Here is a 24472-nt window from a genome sequence, read left to right on the forward strand (position 1 = left end):
AAGCAAAAATCTAAAGCCTGTCAGTTGAGCAAATGCAATTTAAGTGAGCTTAAGAGTGGCACTTAAGAAGAGAGTCTTTGAATATTCAGAAACATGTCAGCCTCACAGCTCAGGAAATCCTGGAAAACAGCCACAATTTGAGTGGTGATTTGTGGCTTGGTGATGTGTCATAGCTTCCCATGTCGTTTCTCATTTGTTTTGGGGAAACGTACAACATTTGAAGCAGAGTCAGAGCCACAAAGGAAGTCTCAAGTCATGCAGATTTAGAGACTACATGATATAGTATAGAGAAGCTAATGAAAGGGAAAACAAAGAAGTTGTGAAGGAACAAAAGAAAAGAAAGCCAGAGGAAGAGTCTGGGATTAAAGTCTGGTGCTTATAATAGAATCCAGAGCTTTAAGCAAGGAATCTCACAGCCTGACACTTGGAACTGACTTGATAAGCTACCCAGGACTGTGTGAACTCGGTCCTAGAACAGCCTTCCATATCTGTGGATCTCGAGAGGTTGTTGAACTACAACTCCCATCAGCCTCAGCTGTCCTGGCCCAGTGGTCAAGGATGGCGGTGGGAGTCCAACAAAATCTGGAAGGCACTAGGCTGAGAGAGCCTGCCCTAGAGGTTATATAAGGGAAAAGAAGTGTATTTTGTTAACCCCAATAATTTGCAGGTAGCTTGAGGCCCCTGGAATGGCCAAGTATACACTGCTAGGAATCTGGCCCGTCTTCATTTTAGTGGTCAGCATTGCAGAAGTTCTTGTCTGCAGGAATGGTTCATGGCCACCCTGGCCTTGGCTCTGATTTTGCCAGAAATCTCTTCAATGAAAAAAATCAACCAAACAAAAAATCTTGAAGCAACTTTCCCATAACCTTACATTAGCTTTGGTGGGTTGCTTAGCTTCTGTTGCCTTTATTGTTCATTTTAGCTGCTTGGAATGTCTCTGAAGAGGAAAATGAGAGTCAAAACCTTATTAAGGAACATTTGTGCAAATTAGCTTTCCATATATATGTATATATTGACTGGGTGGTGGCGGAGGTGGCTGGGCTATCTTTTCTTCCCTTATTGGCCCTTATTGGACAATTAATTCAACTTTACAGAGAACCTCAGCCAGCGAGGGCGGCTGGCCTCTGTGACGGCTGAGGACGGCGATGGGGATGGCAGCACCATTAGCCAGTCAGTTGCCATGGCCATTGCTGGCTCTCCCTTGCCCCACGCTCATCGGTCCACTGTCTTCCCAATGCCATCAGTGGTGAGTGTACACTGTCCTCTGGGGCTAGAGAATGAAACCGAAACTTGGGTGGGGAATTACTTGCACTTGTGGAATGAACCCAGGAGCATACAGGTCTCAGTCCTCAGCAGGAAAGTCTCTGTGTGTTCAGATTTGTAACATGGTTGATCTCAAACACAATAGGAGATTTAACAGTACAAAAACTATTAGTTGATTGCAGTGAGTTTTGTTTGTTTATGTGAGGGGGGCGGTTATAGGGTCAGATTAGCCTTATCAATTTGTTTGCTGTTGCGAGGTTTATATTATTATCTTGTTGGGCTGTGTATGTAATAAAGGAGAGCCATACTGGGGTGAAGGCATCCTCTTTTGTAACTGAAAAATCCTTTAATAAAAACACACACACACACACACACACACACACACACACACACCACAAGGACTTGCATGAAGCAGCCAATTTTAAAACTCCATTCAGCTACTACTTGCATTTCCTATTCCGACATAGTGATATCATTAGGCAATGCGGGCCCAAAACATTGCTCCTCAAAACCAGAGGAAAGGAGGTCCTTATGAGTAGAGAGCAGCAGGGCACCACTACTGCCTCTGCCTTCTTTGATGCACTGTGCCATTTAGGCATGCTTAGTGGGAGAGGGGTGAATGGGGGTCTGGGTCAAGTGAATTGTAAGAGCTGCGCTGAGCTCATCTCTTGCTTGTTTGCAGCCGCCACGCCAGTATAGCATGCTGTCGGCTGAAGCAAGTCGCAACCTGCTGGTGTGTCTCCTGTGGGTACTGAAGAATGTGGATGGAGCTGTGCTGCATCGCTGGCTTGCTGACCTCTCTGCTTTGCATGTGAACCGTCTCCTTGACCTGTTCTACCTCTGTGTCTCTTGCTTCGAGTATAAGGTTAGAGTCCAGGCGCTGAGAGAACCAAACGTGGCTCCCCTGCTTCCCTCCTCCCCATCCCAGGACTTTGGGGGACAGAACGCAGGAATCCCACCTTTAGCTGGCTGGACTCCTCACCTAGACGAACTCCTTAGTGGTTGCAGATCTCAAAGCATGCAGTCTTTGACAGAACGTGGCCAGCAAAGAGCGGAGAAGAGGCAAGAGAAATGCAAGAGAAATGCAGCCTCTGACTGCAACAGTCAGAGGCTGCATTTCCTTCCAAGGAGAGCCTTAGAAAACAGCGGTTCTACAACACTTTGGGTGTCTTAAGGCAAGAGCAGACAGGCTTCAGGCTATAGGATCTCTCTGTTGTTTAATAGAACCCTAATAGTTCACCTGCTGGAGCCTTAGGCAAAAGACAAAAAGGTAAAGGTAAAGGGACCCCTGACCATTAGGTCCAGTCGTGGCTGGGGTTGCAGCGCTCATCTTGCTTTATTGGCTTCTAGGTCATGTGGCCAGCATGACTAAGCCGCTCATGGTGAGCCAGGGCAGCGCACGGAAACACCGTTTACCTTCCCGCTGGAGCGGTACCTATTTATCTACTTGCACTTTGACGTGCTTTCAAACTGCTAGGTTGGCAGGAGCAGGGACTGAGCAATGGGAGCTCACCCCATCACAGGGATTTGAACCGCCAACCTTCTGATCGGCAAGTCCTAGGCTCTGTGTTTAACCCAGAGTGCCACCTGCATCCCAGGCAAAAGACATTCAGTTAAAGAATTCTAAGTCCAGGAACTTTTACTGAGTACCAGAACTGAGTCAAGTTCACAGTCCTTCCATATGCAAAATGCAACCCCTGGTTCATGCCCATCTAAGCACAACCATGATCCATTTCAGCAGGGAGAGTTGTGTTGTTGTTGTTGTTAAATTGTGGGGGCATAAATCCTTGCCAATCTGCTTCATGCCACACAGAGATCGACTCGTAGATTCTGATCTACCTTCTTACCACCCCTGCTGTAAGAATTCTTCTAACGTGGAGATTGAATAGGAAGCGAAATGTAAGAAGCCACTAACAGTTTATAGTGAAATCATTCCTATAAGATATTGTGAAGTCCAGTAGTGCAATTCAGTTCAGTATAGTGCTTTTGTTGGCTATGAGCTAAAATGGGGAGTGGTGGGAACCTTGCATTTGGAGCCCCCAAATACCTCTTTGCCAGATGTGAAGTGTGGCAGCTTACCAATTCTTGCCTATTGTATTTGGTGCTGATGCGGCCCTAGACAAGACAGAAGTACTGTTTTGGGGGGACAGGAGGCGGGCAGGTGTGGAGGATTCCCTAGTCCTGAATGGGGTAACTGTGCCCCTGAAGGACCAGGTGCGCAGCCTGGGAGTCATTTTGGACTCACAGCTGTCCATGGAGGCACAGGTCAAATCTGTGTCCAGGGCAGCTGTTTACCAGCTCCATCTGGTACGTAGGCTGAGACCCTATCTGCCTGCGGACTGTCTCGCCAGAGTGGTGCATGCTCTGGTTATCTCCCGCTTGGACTACTGCAATGCACTCTACGTGGGGCTACCTTTGAAGGTGACTCGGAAACTACAACTAATCCAGAATGCGGCAGCTAGACTGGTGACTGGGGGCGGCCGCCGAGACCATATAACACCGGTCTTGAAAGACCTACATTGGCTCCCAGTACGTTTCCGAGCACAATTCAAAGAATTGGTGCTGACCTTTAAAGCCCTAAACGGCCTCGGCCCAGTATACCTGAAGGAGCGTCTCCACCCCCATCATTCTGCCCGGACGCTGAGGTCCAGCGCTGAGGGCCTTCTGGCGGTTCCCTCATTGCGAGAAGCAAAGCTACAGGGAACCAGGCAGAGGGCCTTCTCGGTAGTGGCGCCCGCCCTGTGGAACGCCCTTCCAGCAGATGTCAAAGCGATAAACAACTACCTGACATTCAGAAGACATCTTAAGGCAGCCCTGTTCAGGGAAGTTTTTAACGTGTGATATTTTACTGTATTTTTGGTTTCTATGGAAGCCGCCCAGAGTGGCTGGGGAGGCCCAGCCAGATGGGCGGGGTATAAATAATAAATTATTATTATTATTATTATTATTATTATTATTATTATTATTATATAGCCAGAAGCATTCTCCATGGTAAAAGCTGAAGGGGCTTCACATTCCACTGCTCAGCACCTGTTGAAATGAGCACTCGGCCACATTCTTCAGTGAGCAACTGTCTGCCTGTTCTATGAGTTCTGGGCCTGCCAGGTTTTGCTCCTGCAGCCAAACTCCCCCTCTTGCTTAGCGAGGACTTTTAGACTCACTGCCATCCACAGGGCAAGAAGGCCTTTGAGCGCATCAACAGCCTGACCTTCAAGAAGTCTCTGGACATGAAAGCACGACTGGAAGAAGCCATCCTGGGCACTATTGGGGCACGCCAGGAGATGGTGCGACGCAGCCGAGGTGAGAATGAGAGAGGGTGGGGCTGTTTATCATGAGCAAGCTTCTGGAAGTAAGCAGATATAAACTCTTTGGAGTACCCTCTGTGTGATCAGAAGGGAACTCTATTCATTCCCTTGAAGGCTCTCTCTAGCTGAAGCATCTTTCAGACATTAAGGGCTGGCTTTTGGTGACTGGAACTAGGCTTGGTGGGGAGGAGTTTTCTGATCTGTCATGGTACTCATGCCCTTCCTTCCCTTCCTACACAGAGCGGAGTCCATTTGGAAACCAAGAAAATGTTCGCTGGAGGAAGAATATTGCCCATTGGAGGCAGAATTCGGACAAGGTGGACAAGTGCGTTTGTGGGCAACTCTGGGGGGGTTTACGTTCACACATTGGACTGGTTTACCTATAATGCTTAGCAAAACCTTGGCTTAGTGCAAATGAGCAACCCTTTTATTTTATATACTGTGATCTTTTTATGTGAACCCCCTGAGACCTTCGGGAATAATAATAATAATAATAATAATAATAATAATAATAATAATAGAGAGAAGACGTGGCTGCTTTGCTCCCCCTCTGCCCTGTTACCCAAGAACAGGAATCAAACTTGGGCCTGAACACACAGTGACTCTCATGGTGTGTGTGTGAGTTGTGTGCAGTGCCTTAATCATAAATTAGTGTGTTTGGTTTGTCACATAGCCATGATCACATGGCATTCAGGGCATCTACCAGATTATTATTTTTTTAATAAAAAAAATAACTCAGGTTTTAGTTTTCATGATTGTGTTGGAAAACGTATAGAGAAAAAGACTGTGTGGGATAAAGATTCTGAGTCTAAGAAAGAGATGTGCTTTTAGTTCCTTCTCATTGGCTTGCCATCATCCCATATCCCAGCTTTCCCACCCTTAAACAGAAGGTGCTGCAGGCCCCTTTCTCATTTTGGTGGGCTGCTCCTGATCTTAGGCAAGAGCTAGTTGCAGGAACCAGCTACCTGTTTCATGGAAGCCAAACAACTTTGGCTTTGCATGTCCCTAGTGTAGCTCCAACCTTTGGCAGGCCTGTACGAGCAGCACAGTGAGCAGAAAACCAGAATAACCATGCAAGTGAGGATTGGCATCTGGTGACTCTAAATGTCTTAAACCCACACCCTTTTTTATCCCTTGCTCAGATCCAAGGAAGAGATGGAACATGAGGCTCTGGTGGATGGGAATATGGCCACAGAAGCCAACATGGTGGTGCTGGACACCCTAGAAATCATTGTGCAGGTAGGATCTGATGGAGACTGAAGTCTTGCACCCACCCGCCAGAGCAAGGCTCTGGGATTAATTTGTTCTCCCAGGGTGAAGATTGCATCTCTTATCTATACTCTGCAGCGGTACCTTCTGAATTGTAGGAGCTTCCCCGCCCCCTCACAGTTCACAAGCCACACCCACAAGGAAAATTCAGTTTCTTGATGAAAACTGCTGGAGACAACTTTTCTCATCCAGCTTCCATAAGCAGAATCTGCTTTGGCGAGCTGGAGGACAAAGTTGTCTCCAGTTTTTCTATTATTGATAAAGTGTTTCCTAGGAGTGCATTGAGAGCCACATCTGTCTCCTTTGTCCTTGGCTGTTTTGAGCCTCTCTGTTGCGGTTATGCTGAGCTGGGCTCTCCTAGGTAGTCCGGGGTGTTGAATTCACTGGCCAGCATAGCTCTTGGTCCTTTGCCATCTTTAGCAGAGGCAGCAGAACACCTAAGGCATGCAGATGATGAGCTTTGCTTGTTCATTTTACATGGTCTCATCTCTGCCTTGGCCACTCATGTCCCAGTGACTTCCATGGGCTTCTTGTTGCAAGATAAAGTCTGGCCTGGATAAAGCAATTGTGACAGCCTCACCATGTAACAAATGGGGCTACACATTCTTTGAGGAGGGGTTCCTAATTTGAGTACAATTTCCCATCCATTTTTTCTTTCTTTCTCTACCTCCCTCTCCTCCCCGGTTTCCTCTCCACAGACTGTGATCGTATCGGAAGCCAAGGAGAGTGTCCTCGGCGGGGTGCTGAGGGTGCTTCTGCACACAATGGGCTGCACTCCCAGTGCGGCTTTCTTGCAACACTGCTTTGCTACCCAGAGGGCGCTAGTCAGCAAGGTGAGTGCTGCTTGGTTGGGAAAACTTGGCGGAAGTGAATGTTGTGGTTGAATTCCAGCTGATTTTGCAAAGCGTCTTGCTCTGCTCCTAAGAAGACAGTGCAGGGAGACTATTGACTTGTCTGCTCACCAGCTCTGGTTGTAAGTGGAGCCTGGCTACTTCAGGAACAAGAAGGGCTTACCTATCCCTCAGGTTGTGAGCTTCTATCTGCCACCACTCATGTTCTCCAACCTTTAACTCTACTGAAGGGGCTTTTTCTCTCCAGGGTTTTTCTGAGATTGTCCACAGCAGAGTCTGCTTACTTGTGTGTGTGTGTGTGTGTGTGTGTGTGAGAGAGAGAGAGAGAGAGAGAGAGAGAGAACACACACACACACACACACACACACACACACACACACACAAACCAGAATATGAATATCAACCTCAGTCCTACAGAGCATATACGCCATGTCTGGGAATCCTCCAAATTCACAATGCGTGTTTCCAAAATATCTTTCAAAACATGATGTCCAGATGTAAGACCTGTTTCACGCCTCCTGTACTTGTTAACCAAGCCAATGTATTCTTCAAAAATTCCACCTGTGGGATCAGGGGCCTGGATTCCCCAGGACTGGAGTTGATTTATGAGGCAAATGGCCCCCGGTCATCTGAAAAGGCACCCCATTCTATTTCACCCCTAGTGAGCATTTCCCAAGGGTAATGTCAGCAGCCAGCAGTTGCCATATTCTATTACCCCACTTTCCCATAGCAAACTCTTCCTTGCTTTTCCAGAAATAAGCTGTTTCCATGCCAAGGTGGATTATTGAATAAGTGCTTTATTTCAGCCTTGAAAGATAGAGACCAAAGCCAGCCTATTATGATTTGAGTCTACTTAATTATGATACTGCAGATCTGGAACAACCTCTGTAAAAGGGCCTGACAGACCCCTCCCTTTACGCTTCCAAGGGTTGGGTGAAAACCTGGTTCACAGAGGCTTTTAATATTAAATCTTACCGCTCTTGAGTGCGTTAATACCTTGCTTTTAAGATTATCAACCTGTTGGGTTTTATTCATCTATTATACATTGGCTTCCTTGCAGTCTATAGGAAGGTCAGTATTATCATTGTTAGATAAAATAACTCCAGTCTTTTGCTTGCAGTTTCCCGAAATGCTTTTCGAGGAGGATACAGAACTGTGTGCTGACCTGTGTCTGCGCCTTCTCCGCCATTGCAGTAGCAAGGTGGGCATCATCCGCACCCATGCAAGCACCTCGCTCTACCTTCTCATGCGACAGAACTTCGAAATTGGCAACGTAAGTGTTCATTGGAGTAAGGAGGTGCTAGAGCAGTCCTATGTCTCTTCTGCTGCAAGGGTGCAGCAAGGGACCAGAGTCCAAGCAGTTGTTGTTGATGATGATTTAATAATAATAATAATAATAATAATAATAATAATAATAATAATTATTATTATTATTATTATTATTTATACCCCGCCCATGTGGCAGGGTTTCCCCAGCCACGCTGGGCGGCTTCCAACAAAGTATTAAAATATAATGGTCTGTTAAACATTAAAAGCTTCCCTAAACCGGGCTGCCTTCAGATGTTTTCTAAAAGTCTGGTAGTTGTTCTTCTCTTTGACATTTGGTGGGAGGGCATTCCACAGGGTGGGTGCCACTACCAAGAAGGCCCTCTGCCTGGATCCCTGTAGCTTCTGTTTTTGCAGGGAGGGAACCAGCAGAAGGCTCTCGGAGCTGGACCTCAGTCTCTGGGCTGAACAATGGGGGTGGAGACACTCCTTCAGGTATACTGGACTGAGGCCGTTTAGGGCTTTAAAGGTCAGCACCAACACTTTGAATTGTGCTCGGAAACGTACTGGGAGCCAATGAATGAATGAATGAATTTATATACCGCCCTATACCCAGAGGTCTCAGGGCAGTTCACAGAAAAGATCAACATAAAACCCACAATATACATATAATCAAAATAAAAACAACAACCCAATAACACCCCCCCCAAAAAAAAAGAAAGCCACATTTTAAAAGGGCATAGGATGTCAATCAGATCAACCAATGGCCTGGTTAAAAAGGAATGTTTTTGCCTGGCACCTAAAGGTGTATAATGAAGGCGCCAGGCAAACTTCCCTGGGGAGAGCATTCCACGGACGGGGAGCCACTGCAGAGAAGGCCCCGTACTTGTGTTGCCATCCTCCGCACCTCTCAAGGAGGAGCCACACAAAGAAGGGTCTCAGAAGATGATCTTAGGGTCCGGGTAGGTTCAGTGAGTTCATTGATCCCTGCAGCATTGCCACGTTGCACAAACTCTTTCCCTGCCTCTGTTCTTTTCCCCCACCTCTGTCAAAATTTAAATTGTTAAGCTCCTTGGGGCCAGGGGCCCGTCTCATGATTTGATTACTCTGTAAAATACAGCGTACACTGATGGGGTTATGTAAATAAAAGTAATACATTTGTACCAGCCTGGATGCCCCAGCTGACATCCTTCAGTTGCTGCTATGGGAAATGGGAGAGGATCCCCTCTGAGACGCTTCCAGATACCTGCTTCTCTCAGAGCCTTATGTGCATAACCATCCCTGGCAGCTTCTTCATAGTGTTTGCCATGAGTTGCCAAAAGCAACAGTTTTGGATTGTTATCTAACTTGTATTCCTGGGGTGGGGGTGGTCTTAGAGAAAGGCATGTGTGTAGGAAAGAGGAGTGGAAATGAAACAAGGAGCAGCAATGCTGAAAAGAAGCATGTTCTCCTAAATAGTGTAAACCTTCTCTTTAATTTTAACTTTCTCTTTAGTTTCAACAGTTGGCCAAGCAATTACTATTCACATTTTAAAGGAAACAATACCAGTGGGAAACTTAAATTTTAAAGTGTTCTGAACTAGCGGTTTTTCTAGGTGATTTTTAATTTAAATCAGTCCACTCTAGAACTGTGTTCTGCAGAATCCATTCCAAGCATTGCTTCTGCTTTTATTTGGTTCAGGATCTGAATAATCTTGCTTGCTTGCCCTGCCTTGCTGACTCCTGCCGCGTCTCTCTTGCACAGAACTTTGCCCGAGTGAAGATGCAAGTCACCATGTCACTCTCCTCGCTTGTGGGAACGTCACAGAACTTCAATGAGGAGCACTTGCGGCGCTCATTGAAGACCATCCTGACCTATGCCGAGGAAGACCCGGAGCTGCGAGAAACCACATTTGCTGAGCAGGTACATTGGATGGCAGACCCATAAACATCAGACCAGGGGCCTCTGGAAGTTGGGTTGTGGCTTGAGCTGATACCTTCTGACTCTGGCAGTCTCTTCTACAGCTTCTGCATTTAATTATGAACAATTTAATCTTCATTGGGATTTCTAGGCAATTTTTCCAATTTCTCAACAATACATGTGTGATAGATACAGTGCTTTTTTCCTTTAAAAAATGTTTAGGGGTACTCTCGTTTTGACTCAAGAAAATCACCTTTCTGTAGTTTAAATCGGGGAAAATAAATAGAGTAAATGGACAAAAGTACAAAGATTCACAAAATGTTTAGGGGTATGCGTACCCCCAGAAAAAAAGCACTGGATAGATATATTGGATTTATTTAAAAATATTACAAGGCTTTATTTACCAGATAACAACGTATGATCAAACTAAAGCAAACGTTTTGCTATTATTTTTAAATAAAAATATTTATTTAAAAAACTGCGATGTGATACTGTACTACAAGACTGTTCACTAAATTTGAAACATAAATTTTCCAAGGAAATAAAAATGTTTCCCAAAATACAAAACAATATACATATTGTATAGTCATATTGTAGAATCCTATAGGAATATAAAGTGTAAACCTAAATGAGAAAAAAATAATCACCTCCTATATCAGAAAATTTCGATATTTCTTCTTGAACCAGAATTACAGTATTCAGTAGAAACAGTGGTGGATCTTGGGGTCTCAAATTTCAGCAGCACCCTTTGTGACACCAGAATTCAGCACCCCTCTGTCTCTCGCGTTCCATTGTAAACCACAGTTGTGTCCCTGGCGGCACCAAACTGGTCACGCTCCCCTAAATCTGCCTCTGGTAGGAACCTGAAAGAAAATTGCTTAAAATGGTTATATACCCTGGGAAATGGTTAGAGCAGGCATAGGCAAACTCGGCCCGCCAGATGTTTTGGGACTACAACTCCCATTATCCCTAGCTAACAGGACCAGTGGTCAGGGATGATGGGAATTGTAGTCCCAAAACATCTGGAGGGCCGAGTTTGCCTATGCCTGGGTTAGAGTATCTAAATTTGAAAATGGCTACTTCTGTCTTAGATACAGCTAAGCCAGTGTCTACCAAATGTGATGAAAATTCAAGAGATTAATTATAGACCTAGTTTTGCTGTTCTTTCTCCTCCTGAAAAGTGGGGGTACCAGGATCAAGGTGAACACAGCCCATAAGTGAACAGGGCTATGCCCATCTCAATCCTGTCGGCAAGTATGGCATCAGGGATGTCCTCTTTCGCAAGTGCGTTTACCTGAGTGCTTGCGGCATCCCCACTCTTGATGGAGGCATTTGTGTGTTCTTGTGCCTGCTCTCCATGCTTGTGACTTAGAAGGTGCTTCCTCTTTTCCCTGACCAGGTTCAAGACCTCGTCTTCAACCTGCACATGATCTTGACAGACACAGTAAAGATGAAGGAACATCAGGAGGACCCGGAGATGCTGATAGACCTGATGTACAGGTGAGACAGTAGCCAGTGCTCTGGGTACGGAAGTGGCAGGAAGGCCCAGAGGCAAGCAAGGCTTGCTTTCTTCGCCTCAGTTTCCCAAAGGGAGGGTGTCAAAATGCAGGAACCAATGTGACTGCGTTTGCACCTGAAACAAAGAAGGTTCATATCTTAGATCATCCACAGACTCATTGGCTGTTGGCAAGCCTGTTGCAGCATGAGATCTCTCCCTGCTTTTACACTCACCTCATCTGTTGCATATGGTGAGAGCTCCTCTTTTTGTTCCCATTCAGCATGTAATGGAAGTGGGTGAGCTAGCCTTACAGCCTATGCTGTCCGGGATAACCTTCTTCATATGAGGGGGCCAAGCGTTCTGGGGCTGGAAAAGCGTGGTCTGGGGAGTGCACACCTTCCAGAGAATATTAAAGGAAAAATTCACACTACGTGGTAACATTGCTGTGGGGTTGGGGAGAGCCTTGCAGGCGTTCATCTCTTGGTGGATGTTTGTGTAAGCTGGTAGGCTTAATCAACCCAGGCCGAAAGCACTGACACAAATGGGATGACATCATGGAGGTAGGGAATGTCTGTTGCTCCTTGTGTTGATGTAAATGTATTGAGATGCATTCCGGTATATGTCCATGACACAAACACCGCCACTGTTCGTGCATCACTCACTCGTGTCCAACAACAACAATTTATTTATACCCCGCCCATCTGGCTGGGTTTCCCCAGCCTCTCTGGGCAGCTCCCAACAGAATATTAAAAACGCAATCAAACATTTAAAACTTCCCTAAACAGGGCTGCCCTCAGATGTCTTCTAACAGTCAGATAGTTGTTTATTTCCTTGACATCTGATGGGAGGGCGTTCCACAGGGCAGGCATCACTACCAAGAAGGCCCTCTGCCTGGTTCCCTATAACCTCACTTCTTGCAGTGAGAGAACTGCCAGAAGGCCCTCGGAGCTGGACCTCAGTGTCTGGGCTGAATGATGGGGGTGGAGACCTTCAGGTATACTGGGCTGAGGCCATTTAGGGCTTTAAAGGTCAGCACCAACACTTTGAATTGTGCTCGGAAATGTACTGGAAGCCAATATAGGTTTTTCAAGACGGGTGTTATATGGTCCTGGCACCACTCCCAGTCACCAGTCTATCTACTGCATTCTGGATCAGTTGTAGTTTCTGGGTCATCTTCAAAGGTAGCCCCACGTAGAGCACATTGCAGTAGTGGGAGATAGCCAGAGCATGGACCACTCTGGCGAGACAGTCTGTGGGTGAGTAGGGTCTTAGCTGGCATACCAGATGGGACTTGTAGACAGCTGCCCTGGACACAGAATAGACCTGCACCTCCACTGACCTGAAGCAAGTCACCTTAAAGTGAGTCAGTAGCAAAGGCGGCCATAGAACTCAGAACTTCTCTCCCTGAACATTCATTACCTGCCTCTCAGGATAGCCAAGGGGTACCAGACATCACCAGATCTGCGGCTGACCTGGCTGCAGAACATGGCAGCGAAGCACTCTGAGCGTGGGAACCATGCAGAGGCCGCTCAGTGTCTGGTGCACTCCGCTGCCCTGGTAGCCGAGTACCTGAGTATGCTGGAGGACTGCCGCTACCTACCTGTGGGCTGTGTCACTTTCCAGGTAAGAAGAAGGGCAAAGCCAAAGCATCATTTCAAAAAAAGACTGGTCTGCTGCATCAAGGCATTGACCTGCTCTTCTCTGTTCTTTCTTAGCTTCAGTACTTACCCGTAGCCCCAGTTCTACTTTCCTGCAGGAGAGATGAATGAACAGAGGGTCTACCTCCCATTTCTCCTTCCCCTAAACCAAAACTTGGGGTGATGCCCAGATGTTCCCTGCCCCTAGCAAGGCCTCTGCTTCCCTAAGCCCCTGGAGACCTAGAGTTCTTGCCTTGTTCAACTGACAGGCTGTTTGGGAGGGAAGAGTGAGAAGATCTGTGTGCCCCCCCCCAATAACACCTGTCCTTTTCCAAGAACATCTCTTCCAACGTGCTGGAAGAATCTGCTGTCTCGGATGACGTCCTGTCCCCTGATGAAGAGGGCATCTGCTCTGGAAAGTACTTCACTGAGCAAGGGCTGGTTGGGTTGCTCGAGCAGGCGGCTTCCTCCTTTACTATGGTGAGAACTTGAACTTTTTACTTTCAGTGTACAAGAGCATTCCCTGTGCTTGAGGGTGGCAGCTGCCTTCTCTTGCTGCAGTAGGTGGCTGAATCCCAGGTGTCTAGACTCCTGGAGATTGGGCACCAGCGCCATAGAACACAGCTTTTTGTGCACAAATTTCTGCTTCCTTTTAAAACTGCAAATGGCTTAGAAACCTGAATGGTGTGGATTGTGGGTGGGTGGGTCGGACTTGAATGGTCACGGAGAGGCTGTGTTTTCTGCCCTTCCCAGAGCAGCCAATTCTTGTAAATTCTTTCCCACCTGTTTTCTTCTATCTCTGCCTATTGTCTGTTTTTCTGTAAGCTTCAGCCGTCTTTTCTCCCCACGTTGGCTGCATTCCTTCACTTTGATTGTTTCCAGATGCTCAGTTTGCAGAGCATTAAATGCACCACTGCTTATCTGGGGTGCCTTTCCTCAGGGAAGGAGCACTCTGATTTCAGGGGTGTTGCTTTTTCCACTTCTCGGTAATACATTTAGGCAAGCGGCCAATTGTGTTTCCCTGCAGGTATCTCAGTCCCTCTGTTTTTGGTGAAAATTAAAGTACGTGGAAGACTGCAGACCTCTCTCCCCCTCCCACACTGCCTTTAAAACAACACACACACAAAAGCCACCTCCTGGCGCATGAAGCTGCAGTAGGTGGTGATTGTACATAAACAGTTGTGTGAAGTAGTGTGAATTCATACAGTTCGTTTCCAGAAGCAGAAGTAGGAACCTGGTTGTAACCCACAAGTAACAATTAGCTGCTTCCCCCTGCCCCATTGGACCAAAACTGCTCAGGACCGCAATACCTCAAGGACCGCCTCTTTCCATTTGACCCTACTCGGACCCTGAGATCATCTTCTGAGGCCTTCCTTTGTGTGCCTCCTTCTTGAGAGGTCCGGAGGCTGGCAACACGAGAACGGGCCTTCTCTGCAGTGGCTCCCCATCTGTGGCATGCGCTTTCCCCAGGGAAGTTCTCCTGGCTCCTTCATTATACACCTTTAGGCGCTGGGCAAAAACGTTCCTTTTTAACCAGACCTTTGGTTGATCTGATTGACATCCTATGCTTTTTAAAAATGTGGGGTTTTTGCGGGGGGGGGGGCTGTTGGGTTGTTTTCATTTTTATTATTTATTTTGTGGTTTTGTATCTTTTTAAAAAACAACTTGATTGAAAGTTCAAAAAGTACATAATTATATGTGCACTAAACATAGTTAGACATAAATAAAAGAGAGAAAAAGAAAAAGAGAAACAGAACCCGTGTAGAAGGGAAAGTAAAGGGGGGAGGGGGGAACCAAAACTGTATATTTTACAAGGATGTTATTGTACTTCACCAGATCTTAACCTATTACACTATTTGTAAGAATGGATTCCAAATATCATTGAATTTGTCCATGGCAAGTCTATGTTTAAATGCAAGTTGTTCATATGTTGCGAGTCTTCAATCCAATCATAGAAGGGAGTTTTATATCTTGATTTTATTCTGTGAACCACCCTGAGACCTCCGGGTATATATAAATTCAAATAATAATAATAATAATAATAATAATAATAATAATAATAGCAGTCTTAGTAAAGCTTCATCCCTTAGGAGAGACTTAATTGCCTTCCAATGGAAGTTAAAACCTTTTTCAGCCAAGCTCTGCTTGCATATTTCCAAACAGGCCTCCACCTTGACTGGGGGCTCTGTGAGGTTCTAGCCGTTCGTGGCCCAGCTGCCTTACCCCCTGCAGCCCCATGTTAGGTCTTCCCTGAGGACCGAAGTGACTTTCTGAATTCCTTCTCGCTCTCTTCAGGGTGGGCTTTATGAGGCTGTCAACGAGGTCTACAAGATCCTCATCCCCATCCATGAAGCCAACCGCGACTTCAAGAAGTTGGCAGTGCTGCATGGCAAGCTGCAGGATGCATTCAGCAAGATAACCAACCAAGTGAGTGCAGCTTATTGGACAACCTTTTTCAAGCCAATGACCCCATTCTCCCCCCCCCAGGGGCCACATTCTCTTCCAGGGGCCGCAGGCAAGAGGTGGGTGCAGTCGGAAGCAGTAAATGTAGATCTTACCTTTGTACAGTGGGCTAGTTTCTATACATAATGCACCCACCTGTCTCTGGCATCCAGACTATCAAGAGGCATTATAAGGGTTCAGTGACATATTCCAGCCAGGCAAAAGCTCTTGGGGTATGAAGCAAAAGCCAGTGAGGGGTGTGGCCAGGGGAGAGGGGGCGTGGCCTAGGAAGAGTTCTGAGGGCCCGATATCAAAACCTGGAGGGTCACATTCAGCCCTGAGGCCTGAGATTCCCCACTCCTGGTCTCTAGACCTTTTTTGCAATGCTTTGTTAGGGCGATGGCTGAAGCAAGAGAGCCAGCATAAGCTCTCCTATCCTCCATGGTTGCCTAAGTGCTTCTCACATTCCATTTCGTTACGCATGTCAAAATAAGAAAACATGACGTGAATCTGGCGGATTGGAGACTGAAATCTGAACGGTCTGAATGTCAGAGCCCAAAAACCGTTATGCTGGGGAAACTTTGGGTCTGTGGGCTGTGGCTTGGGAGTTCCGAGCTTTGGCATACTGTAAATCAAGATGCTGTGGGCAATGTTCATAGTGGAGGTGCTATTTATGCACTCAGTTGAATGGACAGTCCTGCTTTGAGACAGAGAGTTGCAGTGGGAGTCTATAAAGTCCTCTAGGGCCTTGTGACAGTAGGAGGAAAGCATCAGCACCCCATTTGCTGAACTGGAACCCATAGCCTGTCCCCCCCCCTCTGTTGAATCATAGAGAGGGGAATGTGCCGGTATGGGTTCGGTATAAAGCAGCCAGGAGTCCAGAATTCTAGGATTTGCTCCATACAGGATTAGAGCCTAGTGAGGATGCTGCCAAGCCAGAACTTACCGCTCTCTATTCTTGTAATCAGAGCTAAACAGGGAGCTCCAGATTCTTATAGGGTTCACTTGGATATTCCATCAAATGTCAACCCTGAAAAAAGGTGAAAAGAGCTATTGGGAGCTGATGGATCTATACTGATTGCAGGTGGCATTTTAAACCAAAACATCCCTCCCTGCCCTCCTGGGCCAAGGTCAAAGTTGTGTTCAAGGTCTCAGGTTGGCAGTGTGCTAGTCTTTGTGGCTGGGTCTTGCAGATGATGGTAGAATACACTTTGAAATGAGCTAGGATTATAGTGCCATCTCCTGCTTGCTTCTTCGAGAAATTGGCAGTGGTTGGGATGCCTCACAAGAACAGGAATTGTTATGTTCAGATCGGCCTGTAGCCATTCAGGGTTATGCCTGGGTCTAGCCTGTGGTCGGCTTGTGACAAGACGGGTGCTGAGTTTTGAAAACAAATAAATAACCACCTTCTTCTTCCTGTTTTCTCTGTTCCCTTCCTGTCCTCTCCGTCCTGTCAATCAGGCCTCTGGCTGGGAGGTAGGCTGCATCATGTCTTACATTTTCTGTGTCAGTGTTTGTGTGAATGTGCATGTTGCTTCCATAATCTCCACCCTCCTCTGTGCACTTACGGCCAAACTCCTCCTCTAGCTGGCATTGTTGGTGCAGTTACTGCAACTTTTAAACTGTGTGTGTGTTTGTCAGGGGGTGGTGGTTATTGTTTCTCTTTGTTGTTACGGTACGTATTTTTGTGTTTCTATATTGTAAGCTGCCCTGTAATCTTTGGATGAAAGGGAATATGGAAATTTAATCAATGATAATGACACCCGAGTGGGAGCCCCTGAACTTTCCTTGTGCAGGCTGAGCAAGGCAAATGTTTGTGTGTGCCTCAAAATGGCAGCAATCCTCAGGGAAAATAGAAACAGTGCGGTTTCATGGTCCCACCCAGGATCATAGTTCCAAATCTATGCCATTATCCTGCACGCTACAGTACTCTTACGAATAATGTTTGCTGTAAATGTTAGAGGCTGGCTACTCTAACAAAAGGCCTGATGGACGTGTGGAGGCTGTATCTTGCAGCACCAAAACAGTCTTACTTTTTCACTTTATGAGACATATCTGTTTTGCTATAAGGAAGATTGCAGATGAAGGCCTAGCGTCTGGGAAAGGAGCACCACTGTGTGGCAGAATCCTACAGAATCCCAAGAGAATGGACTTGACCCTGTCTGCAGAGACCCCAAAGGCCCTCTCTGTCTTTTCTGGGCCCCCTCCAGTTAATATGTTTGGTGTAGGCTAGGAGCGGTCAGTTTGTTCCATGACTAAAGTGATGGAACTCCATTCATATTTTCACAAGCCTTGTGCCAAGACTGCAGTTGGTATAGGGTGCTTTCTTGTGCTTTTAGAGTGTGTCTATTGAGTGGCAGCTTCCTCTACTACAGATTCTCAGCAACACGCACAGGTGGCCAGACTCCCCATTCAAGAGAAGCCCATCCTTTGAAACTAGGAATCTTGCGATGCAGATTGAACAGCCTAAACTGCTTCTGTGCTGCAGAGTACCTAAAGCAAGCCCCCAAAAAGTGTGTGCCTCCTGTGGAGGTTCAGCCCCTTTGAAAAAGCTTGTGCTGCCAAGCTCTTTGTCCTCCCACTATCCTGGCAGTCTTCCAGTGGAGAGGAAACACACCATGACACAGGTTTGCAGAGGGCAGCATGTTTTGCCCTTGCCTGTTATTTATTATTAACTGCCCTCCAGCTGCCGCCGGTGGCCCCTTCCTTCTCCTGTTGCCACACCAGGAGCTTATGCAGAACCATCGCTCTGTGATAGAGTGTCTGGCTTGCAAGCAAAAAGTGGCAAGTTTAATCCCCAGAATCTCCAGGTATGGATGGGAGAGACTCCTGCCTGAAATCCTCGAGAGCTGCTGCTGGTCAGTGCAGGCATTTCTGAGCTAGATGAGCCAGTGGTCTGACTCAGTATAAAGCAGCTTCCTATGTTCCATCTTGCCCACAGAGGAGAGGGGGTAAAGCAGAAGCAACTTTTTATAAACAACAACAACAAGCAGTGGTTTGCCCTCTCTATTTTATGAAATAATGTTTATTTGTTATCATTTAAAAAATAATAATTTTATCTAAACTGCTCTGTGAGGTCTGAAAACAGCTCTATAAATGCCTTAGATCAGCCTTTCTCCACCTGTGGGTCCCCAGATGTTGTTGAACTACAACTCCCATCACCCCTAGCTAGCAAGACCAGAGCTCAGGGATGATGGGAGTTGTAGTCCAACAACATCTGGGGACTCACAGGTTGAGAACCGCTGCCTTAGATCATAGTGGGAGTGGCATTCCTTCCTTTTGGGGGCTCCCGGCCACCGCCAGAGCCACACACACCTGACTTGAGGCAGGCAGGTAGCCAGCATCACTCTTAGCTACAGTCCCATTGGTCCAGCTCACCCTGCAGATTTGTGCCCCTGGCCTTTGTCCCCTTCCACATATCCTGCAGCTGGTGCTGTCCACGCTTCGCTTCCTGCTGCTTTACTGAGGCCCTTCCTGCGGCGTCTCTGACACCTCCATCAGCTGGTGGGTCCTTGCATAGTGTGCAACTGGAGAGCTCTGTGCCTGCTGCTAACTCACTGCTTTCAGTTGTTGGGTGGAGAGAAGGAGCTGTCCTGGCCATACTCTTCTTGCCCTGCCATTTCCATACTCTTCTCCCCATCCCCATTTCTCAAAACAGCTGCTTGGGGATGGTGACCTCTGCCCAGAGGGCTGCCCCCTGCATCCCATATGATTTGGGGGTCTGGAAGTGTATGCTCAGAAGTATTTCTCTATAATGAGATCCACAAGTGGATAACCGGGTTTTGTTAAGGTAATAGGTTAGGGTTGTTGTGACTTTTGCAGTCCTTTGTCAAGCAAAGTTAATAAATGATCCAGCACCAGGTGCCATCCATTTAAGCAGTTTGAGAAAATGCAGTGCAAATAATAAAATTGTTTGCTTGTTTGAAAATTTACACCCAGACTTACAATATGCACTTCTCTTTACCAGAGCCAAGGCAGTAAACATATATGTAGTAAGGAGACATCAAAGTACGACTTCAAAGTGCAGAATGGCTCAAATCACATTCAGTTCAGCCCTCCCATAGTTGGGTAATAACAAGGTGCTTAAAAGCTGTTCTGAACAGGGAAGCCTGCTGGGGCCACTCTCAAGAAGGCCCCCATGCAGGGCATAATGACCGTCATTAAGAGACTAGATACTAGCTTCCGATGCTAGAGATAATATATAGCCATTGTGACTAGTGACACTGATAGCCTTATTCCCTGTGAATATGTCAGATCCCCTTTTGAAGCCCTTGTACGTTGGTGGCCAACTCCCCATTTTGTGGGAGTGAATGTCATGATTTAACTACAGTACGTACTGTGTGAGGAAGTGCTTGCTTTTGTCTCTCCTGAATCTTCCCAGTATTCAGCTTGGATTGTTCCAGTGTAGTATGGTTGGGGGGTACTCTTTATCCACATCCCTTTCTCACCTTTTTAAATATAAATTAAAATGTCCCAAAGCATTATCTTCCCTGAGTAGGCAGGCCTCTTCCCAGACAGTTCAGTATTTTTCATTTAGCAATCTTATCTTCGCCTACTAAAATACTCAAAGCAAATTTAGTGCATTTGCAGAACTTTCATCTGGTTTAAAGATTACACTTGTACACCAGCGTGTCTTATTACTAAGAGCAGGACCCCAGTCCTGAGTTTTGTGTGTGTTCAGATGTATGCACCCACACACCCCACTCAAAACAAACATGCACAGTGTGAAAGAATGGAAAGAATGCTTTTTTTGGCAGTGAAGTGCTGTGTTGACATTGTAGCATGCACCTCTACAGTGGACCCAAAGGATTTTAGGAATAGAGGTTCCTAACGTTCTTAACCTGTTTGGTATTTGTTAGCTTTTACCTGTCCCAGAACTGATTTTCCACTGAAAAGATAGACCACAAGGGAAGCATCACTCGTTTTAAGCCTCTTAGTATCACAAAAACACTGCATTGTTGGGTGTTGTGGGGACTCAGAACAAGAGCCGAGTAGATAAATTCTTTGTTTCTTACTGTCACTGGACAGATAAGAGAATTAGAGGTGGTCCATATGGGGATGCTATCTCCACATACCAAAATCTTCCAGGTCTTTAGGGATCAGGGCCATTCTGGAGAGCTAATCCCAAGCCACTGCTTTCTTCGAAGTTTGTTTCATTCCCTGAGTCTGGGTAACTTACAGCTGGCAGATGCCACCTGGCTATGTCTCTGTCTTTTTGGTTGGATTGTCTACCTACCTCTTGGTCCCTCTGCTCTACTTGCTTTTCAAACCACTGGATTAAAATCTTGCCTGCACTGCGGCCTGGATACTTGGCATAGATGTTAGCTGACACAGCCTACCTCTTAGACCAGTGCAGCTTCCTTTTCTAGCGCATACAGAACACGGGGAAATCTACCCAAGCTTTCTCTTTCCCCCCAAGCACTGGTTTTGAAGTAACTTTATCCTACCTGTGCTCTGAAAATGCATGTTATCACATGGCGATATTGAGATGCACAAATAGTGGAGAAGGCTAGTCCATCTTTAACTACCATGCAAGTCTTCTTTGCTTTCATTTTGGACTTCAGTGAAGCTATTCTATATGACCACTGCAGAGCAGACACACTCTTACATCGCGCTCTGAACATTTACGTCGCGCTCTGTAATATCCGAAGTGGTCCTGAAAATGGAAGACACCATTCTAAAGCCCACTGATGCCTTTGCTTGGCAAGGAATCAGGGGATCAGGAACAGCCTCAGTTTAGGCTGTGGCAGAGGGGCCAGGAAGTGGCCCTAAGGGAGCCTTGAGGCACAGCAGCTGGGTCTAGTTCTAGTTATGTGGGGTTCTGTTGCATAGTGTGCATCATTAATGCATTTTCCCATGTGCACACCATGCAGTTTAGCAGACAAGTCCGCATAAGATCTTTGTAGACTGCCAAAGCCTCCCAAACCCAGATCTCCCTGCACTTTCCAGGGAGAGAGAGAGAAAGTGCTATGCATAGAAGAGTCCAGCAGTGAAAGGTGCTGGTATTTGGATGTCGGAGAGGAGGCATGAGAGTGTCTGTGGGTCCCTAAGCCACCTGCCTTGGAGGGGGCCCCAAGACACCACTTATTGGTGTCCTCCTGCCACTGCCTTGAAAGCTCAAGGTAGGTAATAGAATATCTCAGAAACATTAAAATAGAAGTGATTTAAACAGCTCCAGCTCAGTCACCAAGTGCTTCTTAAACAGAGCCGTCTTAAGCATATCTGGCGCCCCGCCCCCTTTCCCAGAGTTGTCAACTTTTTTTAGGGCTGGAGGAGGCGGACAGCGGCTGGAGGGCAGCTCCTCCGGTGGGGAATGAGGTTGGATGCAGGGCCACCCAGCTCAGCTGGCTGCTTCGTGCCACGGTGGCCATGGCAGGCAGCACACCGAGCGAGCGGGCCTGCGGCGAGCGAGTTAGGGAGGGCGTGTGCGCCGCTCCCACCGAGCGTTGGCTCCGTTTTTTTCCTTTTATCCTTCTGGCGCCCCGCAGAATTTGGCGCCTGCAGGCTAAAAGGGAAAAAACCGAGCCGACACTCGGCGGGAGCCGCGCATGCACCCTTGCTCAGCACGCTCTTTCAGTGTTCCCTGGACTCTTGCCTGGCGCCCTCCAGAACTTGGTTCCCTGGTGCCCCGCCCCACTAGCCTCTGTAGGTAAGACGGGCCTGTTCTTAAAGGACTCTGATGAATTTTCAGGAGAAGTGGTTCCATAAATGTCAAGCAGATGCTCAGAGCATGTTTGAAATACAGATGATGCTGCGGAGGGGGCAATTTCGTTCAGTTTTGGGCTGTGTGCAGGCAGTCATTTCTAGGGCAGAAATGGAAGCAAGTTCCTCCTAACCATTGCTGTGGCTGTAACCCTGATCTAGCAGCAATGCCTTGATGACTGTAGTTGTGAGAGGGAATGCTTTTGCTTAATTGCACCTACTTCTTCCAGACCCAGAGGAGTCAGCACAACTTCTTTGGGCATTGCATGTATCAGTATAGAAGGGTGTGCAACTCATCACCAGTGCTATTGTGGGTACTAGCCATGGCAGTATAAACATATGTTGTGGTATATCAGGTTGTGCTCCTGGGGGCAGGTTTTGGATCTTCCCAGATACTGCTTGAAATGTCTCAGAGACCTGTCAGACCAATTTGGACAGGGAGTATGGTGGGAGAGGGGAGAAAATAGCACACAGCAGGTAATGATAATTCTGCAGTACAACTGAGAGATCTCTGGAGAGAATTTTCTGTACACAGTTGTAGGGATTGCAGCAGCTGTTAGAGATGAGGTGGTATTTTGAACTTTGTAGAACAAAAAAATAAATGGAAACAGTCCAGCTGCCCTCCACTTACCCGCCCCCTTTGGACAGTTGCTGTGTTCCAGTGGCTGCCGTACTCTTTCTAACTTCTTTTTTCTTATTTTGCTTCTCTTTCAACTTTGCCATCTGCTTGTGGTCCTGCTGGCCTGATTTGGTAAGTTGGAGTGCACTTCTTGAAATTTTGTCTTGGGGAGCAGTGGTCTGGTTCATTTGTGTGTGTATTAAGGAGAACTACTTTCACCTTACAGTGGTACCTCGGGTTAAGTGCTTAATTAGTTCCGGAGGTCCGTTCTTAACCTGAAACTGTTCTTAACCTGAAGCACCACTTTAGCTAATGGGGCCTCCCACTGCTGCCGTGCCTTCGGAGCATGATTTCTGTTCTCATCCTGAAGCAAAGTTCTTAACCCGAGGTACTAGTTCTGGGTTAGCAGAGTCTGTAACCTGAAGCGTCTGTAACCCGAGGTACCACTGTACAGGAATTGAGGTGGAGGCTTCAGGGGAAATTCTAGAACTGTAGCAACTGTATTTCAGGTGGGGTCACTGGTGCAGATTTTGTGATTTAACCCCAGGCAAAGATCACTAAAGCACATTGTGAACCCAGTGGTGATTGAGTTGGTTCTTTATGGACTCAATGACAGTGGGAACATGAACGTGGGCTTCCTGGATCTCAAGCACCAGATTCACCCATAGTGCATTTGGAAGCCTCCAGGGAGAGAAGTGGTTGGGAATAGGGCAGGTATTTTGGTGGTTGATTTAGTAAGCCATGCTTACTGGGGCTTTAGAGTCAGTATTCAAGTTACCTGCCTGATTTGTGTCGCGGTTATCTTAACGCTTACCATGCAGATCACCTAAGAGAATGTTTGGAACGTATTTCCGAGTTGGTTTTTATGGCTGCAAGTTTGGGGATTTGGATGAACAAGAGTTTGTTTACAAGGAACCCTCCATCACCAAGCTGGCTGAGATCTCTCACCGGCTTGAGGTAAGAGTTAAAACATCCTTGAAAAGAGGTATGGATCAAGCATGAAGGTTGAGAGTCGGTTTGGTCATTTATGTCGTTATTGAAGTGCTTCTCATAAAGCATCCCGAAGCGACTTACATATACAACAGTTTCATATGAAAAACACTTTTTAAAAATAAATCATATATAAAAACCTTTTTTATAAAAACAACAACAACAACTATAAATATAAAAGCAGTCTAAAACACAGTCACAAAAGCAATTCCAACTAGGATAAAGATTTTAGAAGACTTGTTGAAAGAGGAATGTCTTCATCAATATTTTTATTTATTATCATTATTTATTATTTATTCAGTTTATATACCACCCTCTATGAAAAGGTCCCAGGGCGTTGTACAACATTAAAAATACATAACAGAACATCAGTTATAAAAAACACAATAAAAACGTGGTAAAACGCATACTGACAGACAGCCTAATAATGAAATAATCAAAATAGTCATCATAATAACAGGCACCAAAAGGCTAATAGAGAAGTAATGCAACATTTTCCTTGGGGGAAGTGGGGACGATGGAGGAGATGGACAGGTCAAAAATACCTGGCATAAATGTGCCGAGAAGATGCTGCTAGGCTTGGCTTTCAAGCACATGTATGCAGCTCAGATATTCTACGTGGAGGGAACCCACAAGTTGTTGTCTAGATGACATCATCAGAGTACATGGTGGTCTACACAATAACAATTTAAAAAGATAGATTCTGCTGCCCAGAGGCACTCAAATTAGAC

The 24472-nt window shown here is 46.4% G+C and overlaps 1 protein-coding gene across 10 annotated transcripts in view; it reads left to right on the plus strand.

Moving 5' to 3' along the window:
* Window positions 1-24472, plus strand: part of DOCK6 (dedicator of cytokinesis 6) — a 94656-nt gene that overhangs the window by 59903 nt on the left and 10281 nt on the right. For 3 of the 10 annotated variants that reach the window (XM_083592673.1, XM_083592671.1, XM_083592675.1), the window contains 14 exons: window positions 1095-1246; window positions 1946-2128; window positions 4437-4563; window positions 4809-4893; window positions 5711-5807; window positions 6536-6670; window positions 7809-7961; window positions 9698-9856; window positions 11253-11353; window positions 12782-12974; window positions 13325-13468; window positions 15284-15415; window positions 16892-16906; window positions 23583-23708. In XM_083592673.1, the coding sequence (XP_083448799.1) occupies window positions 1095-1246; window positions 1946-2128; window positions 4437-4563; window positions 4809-4893; window positions 5711-5807; window positions 6536-6670; window positions 7809-7961; window positions 9698-9856; window positions 11253-11353; window positions 12782-12974; window positions 13325-13468; window positions 15284-15415; window positions 16892-16906; window positions 23583-23708 (1802 nt within the window). Of the gene's footprint in view, window positions 1-1094; window positions 1247-1945; window positions 2129-4436; window positions 4564-4808; window positions 4894-5710; window positions 5808-6535; window positions 6671-7808; window positions 7962-9697; window positions 9857-11252; window positions 11354-12781; window positions 12975-13324; window positions 13469-15283; window positions 15416-16891; window positions 22884-23572; window positions 23709-24472 lie in introns of all 10 variants that reach the window. The other 7 variants (XR_014542960.1, XR_014542961.1, XR_014542963.1 and 4 more) reach the window with 3 other exon arrangements.

The sequence above is a fragment of the Podarcis filfolensis genome (assembly GCF_964270895.1).
Source record: "Podarcis filfolensis genome assembly, chromosome: 17".
NCBI classification, from domain to species: domain Eukaryota; kingdom Metazoa; phylum Chordata; class Lepidosauria; order Squamata; family Lacertidae; genus Podarcis; species Podarcis filfolensis.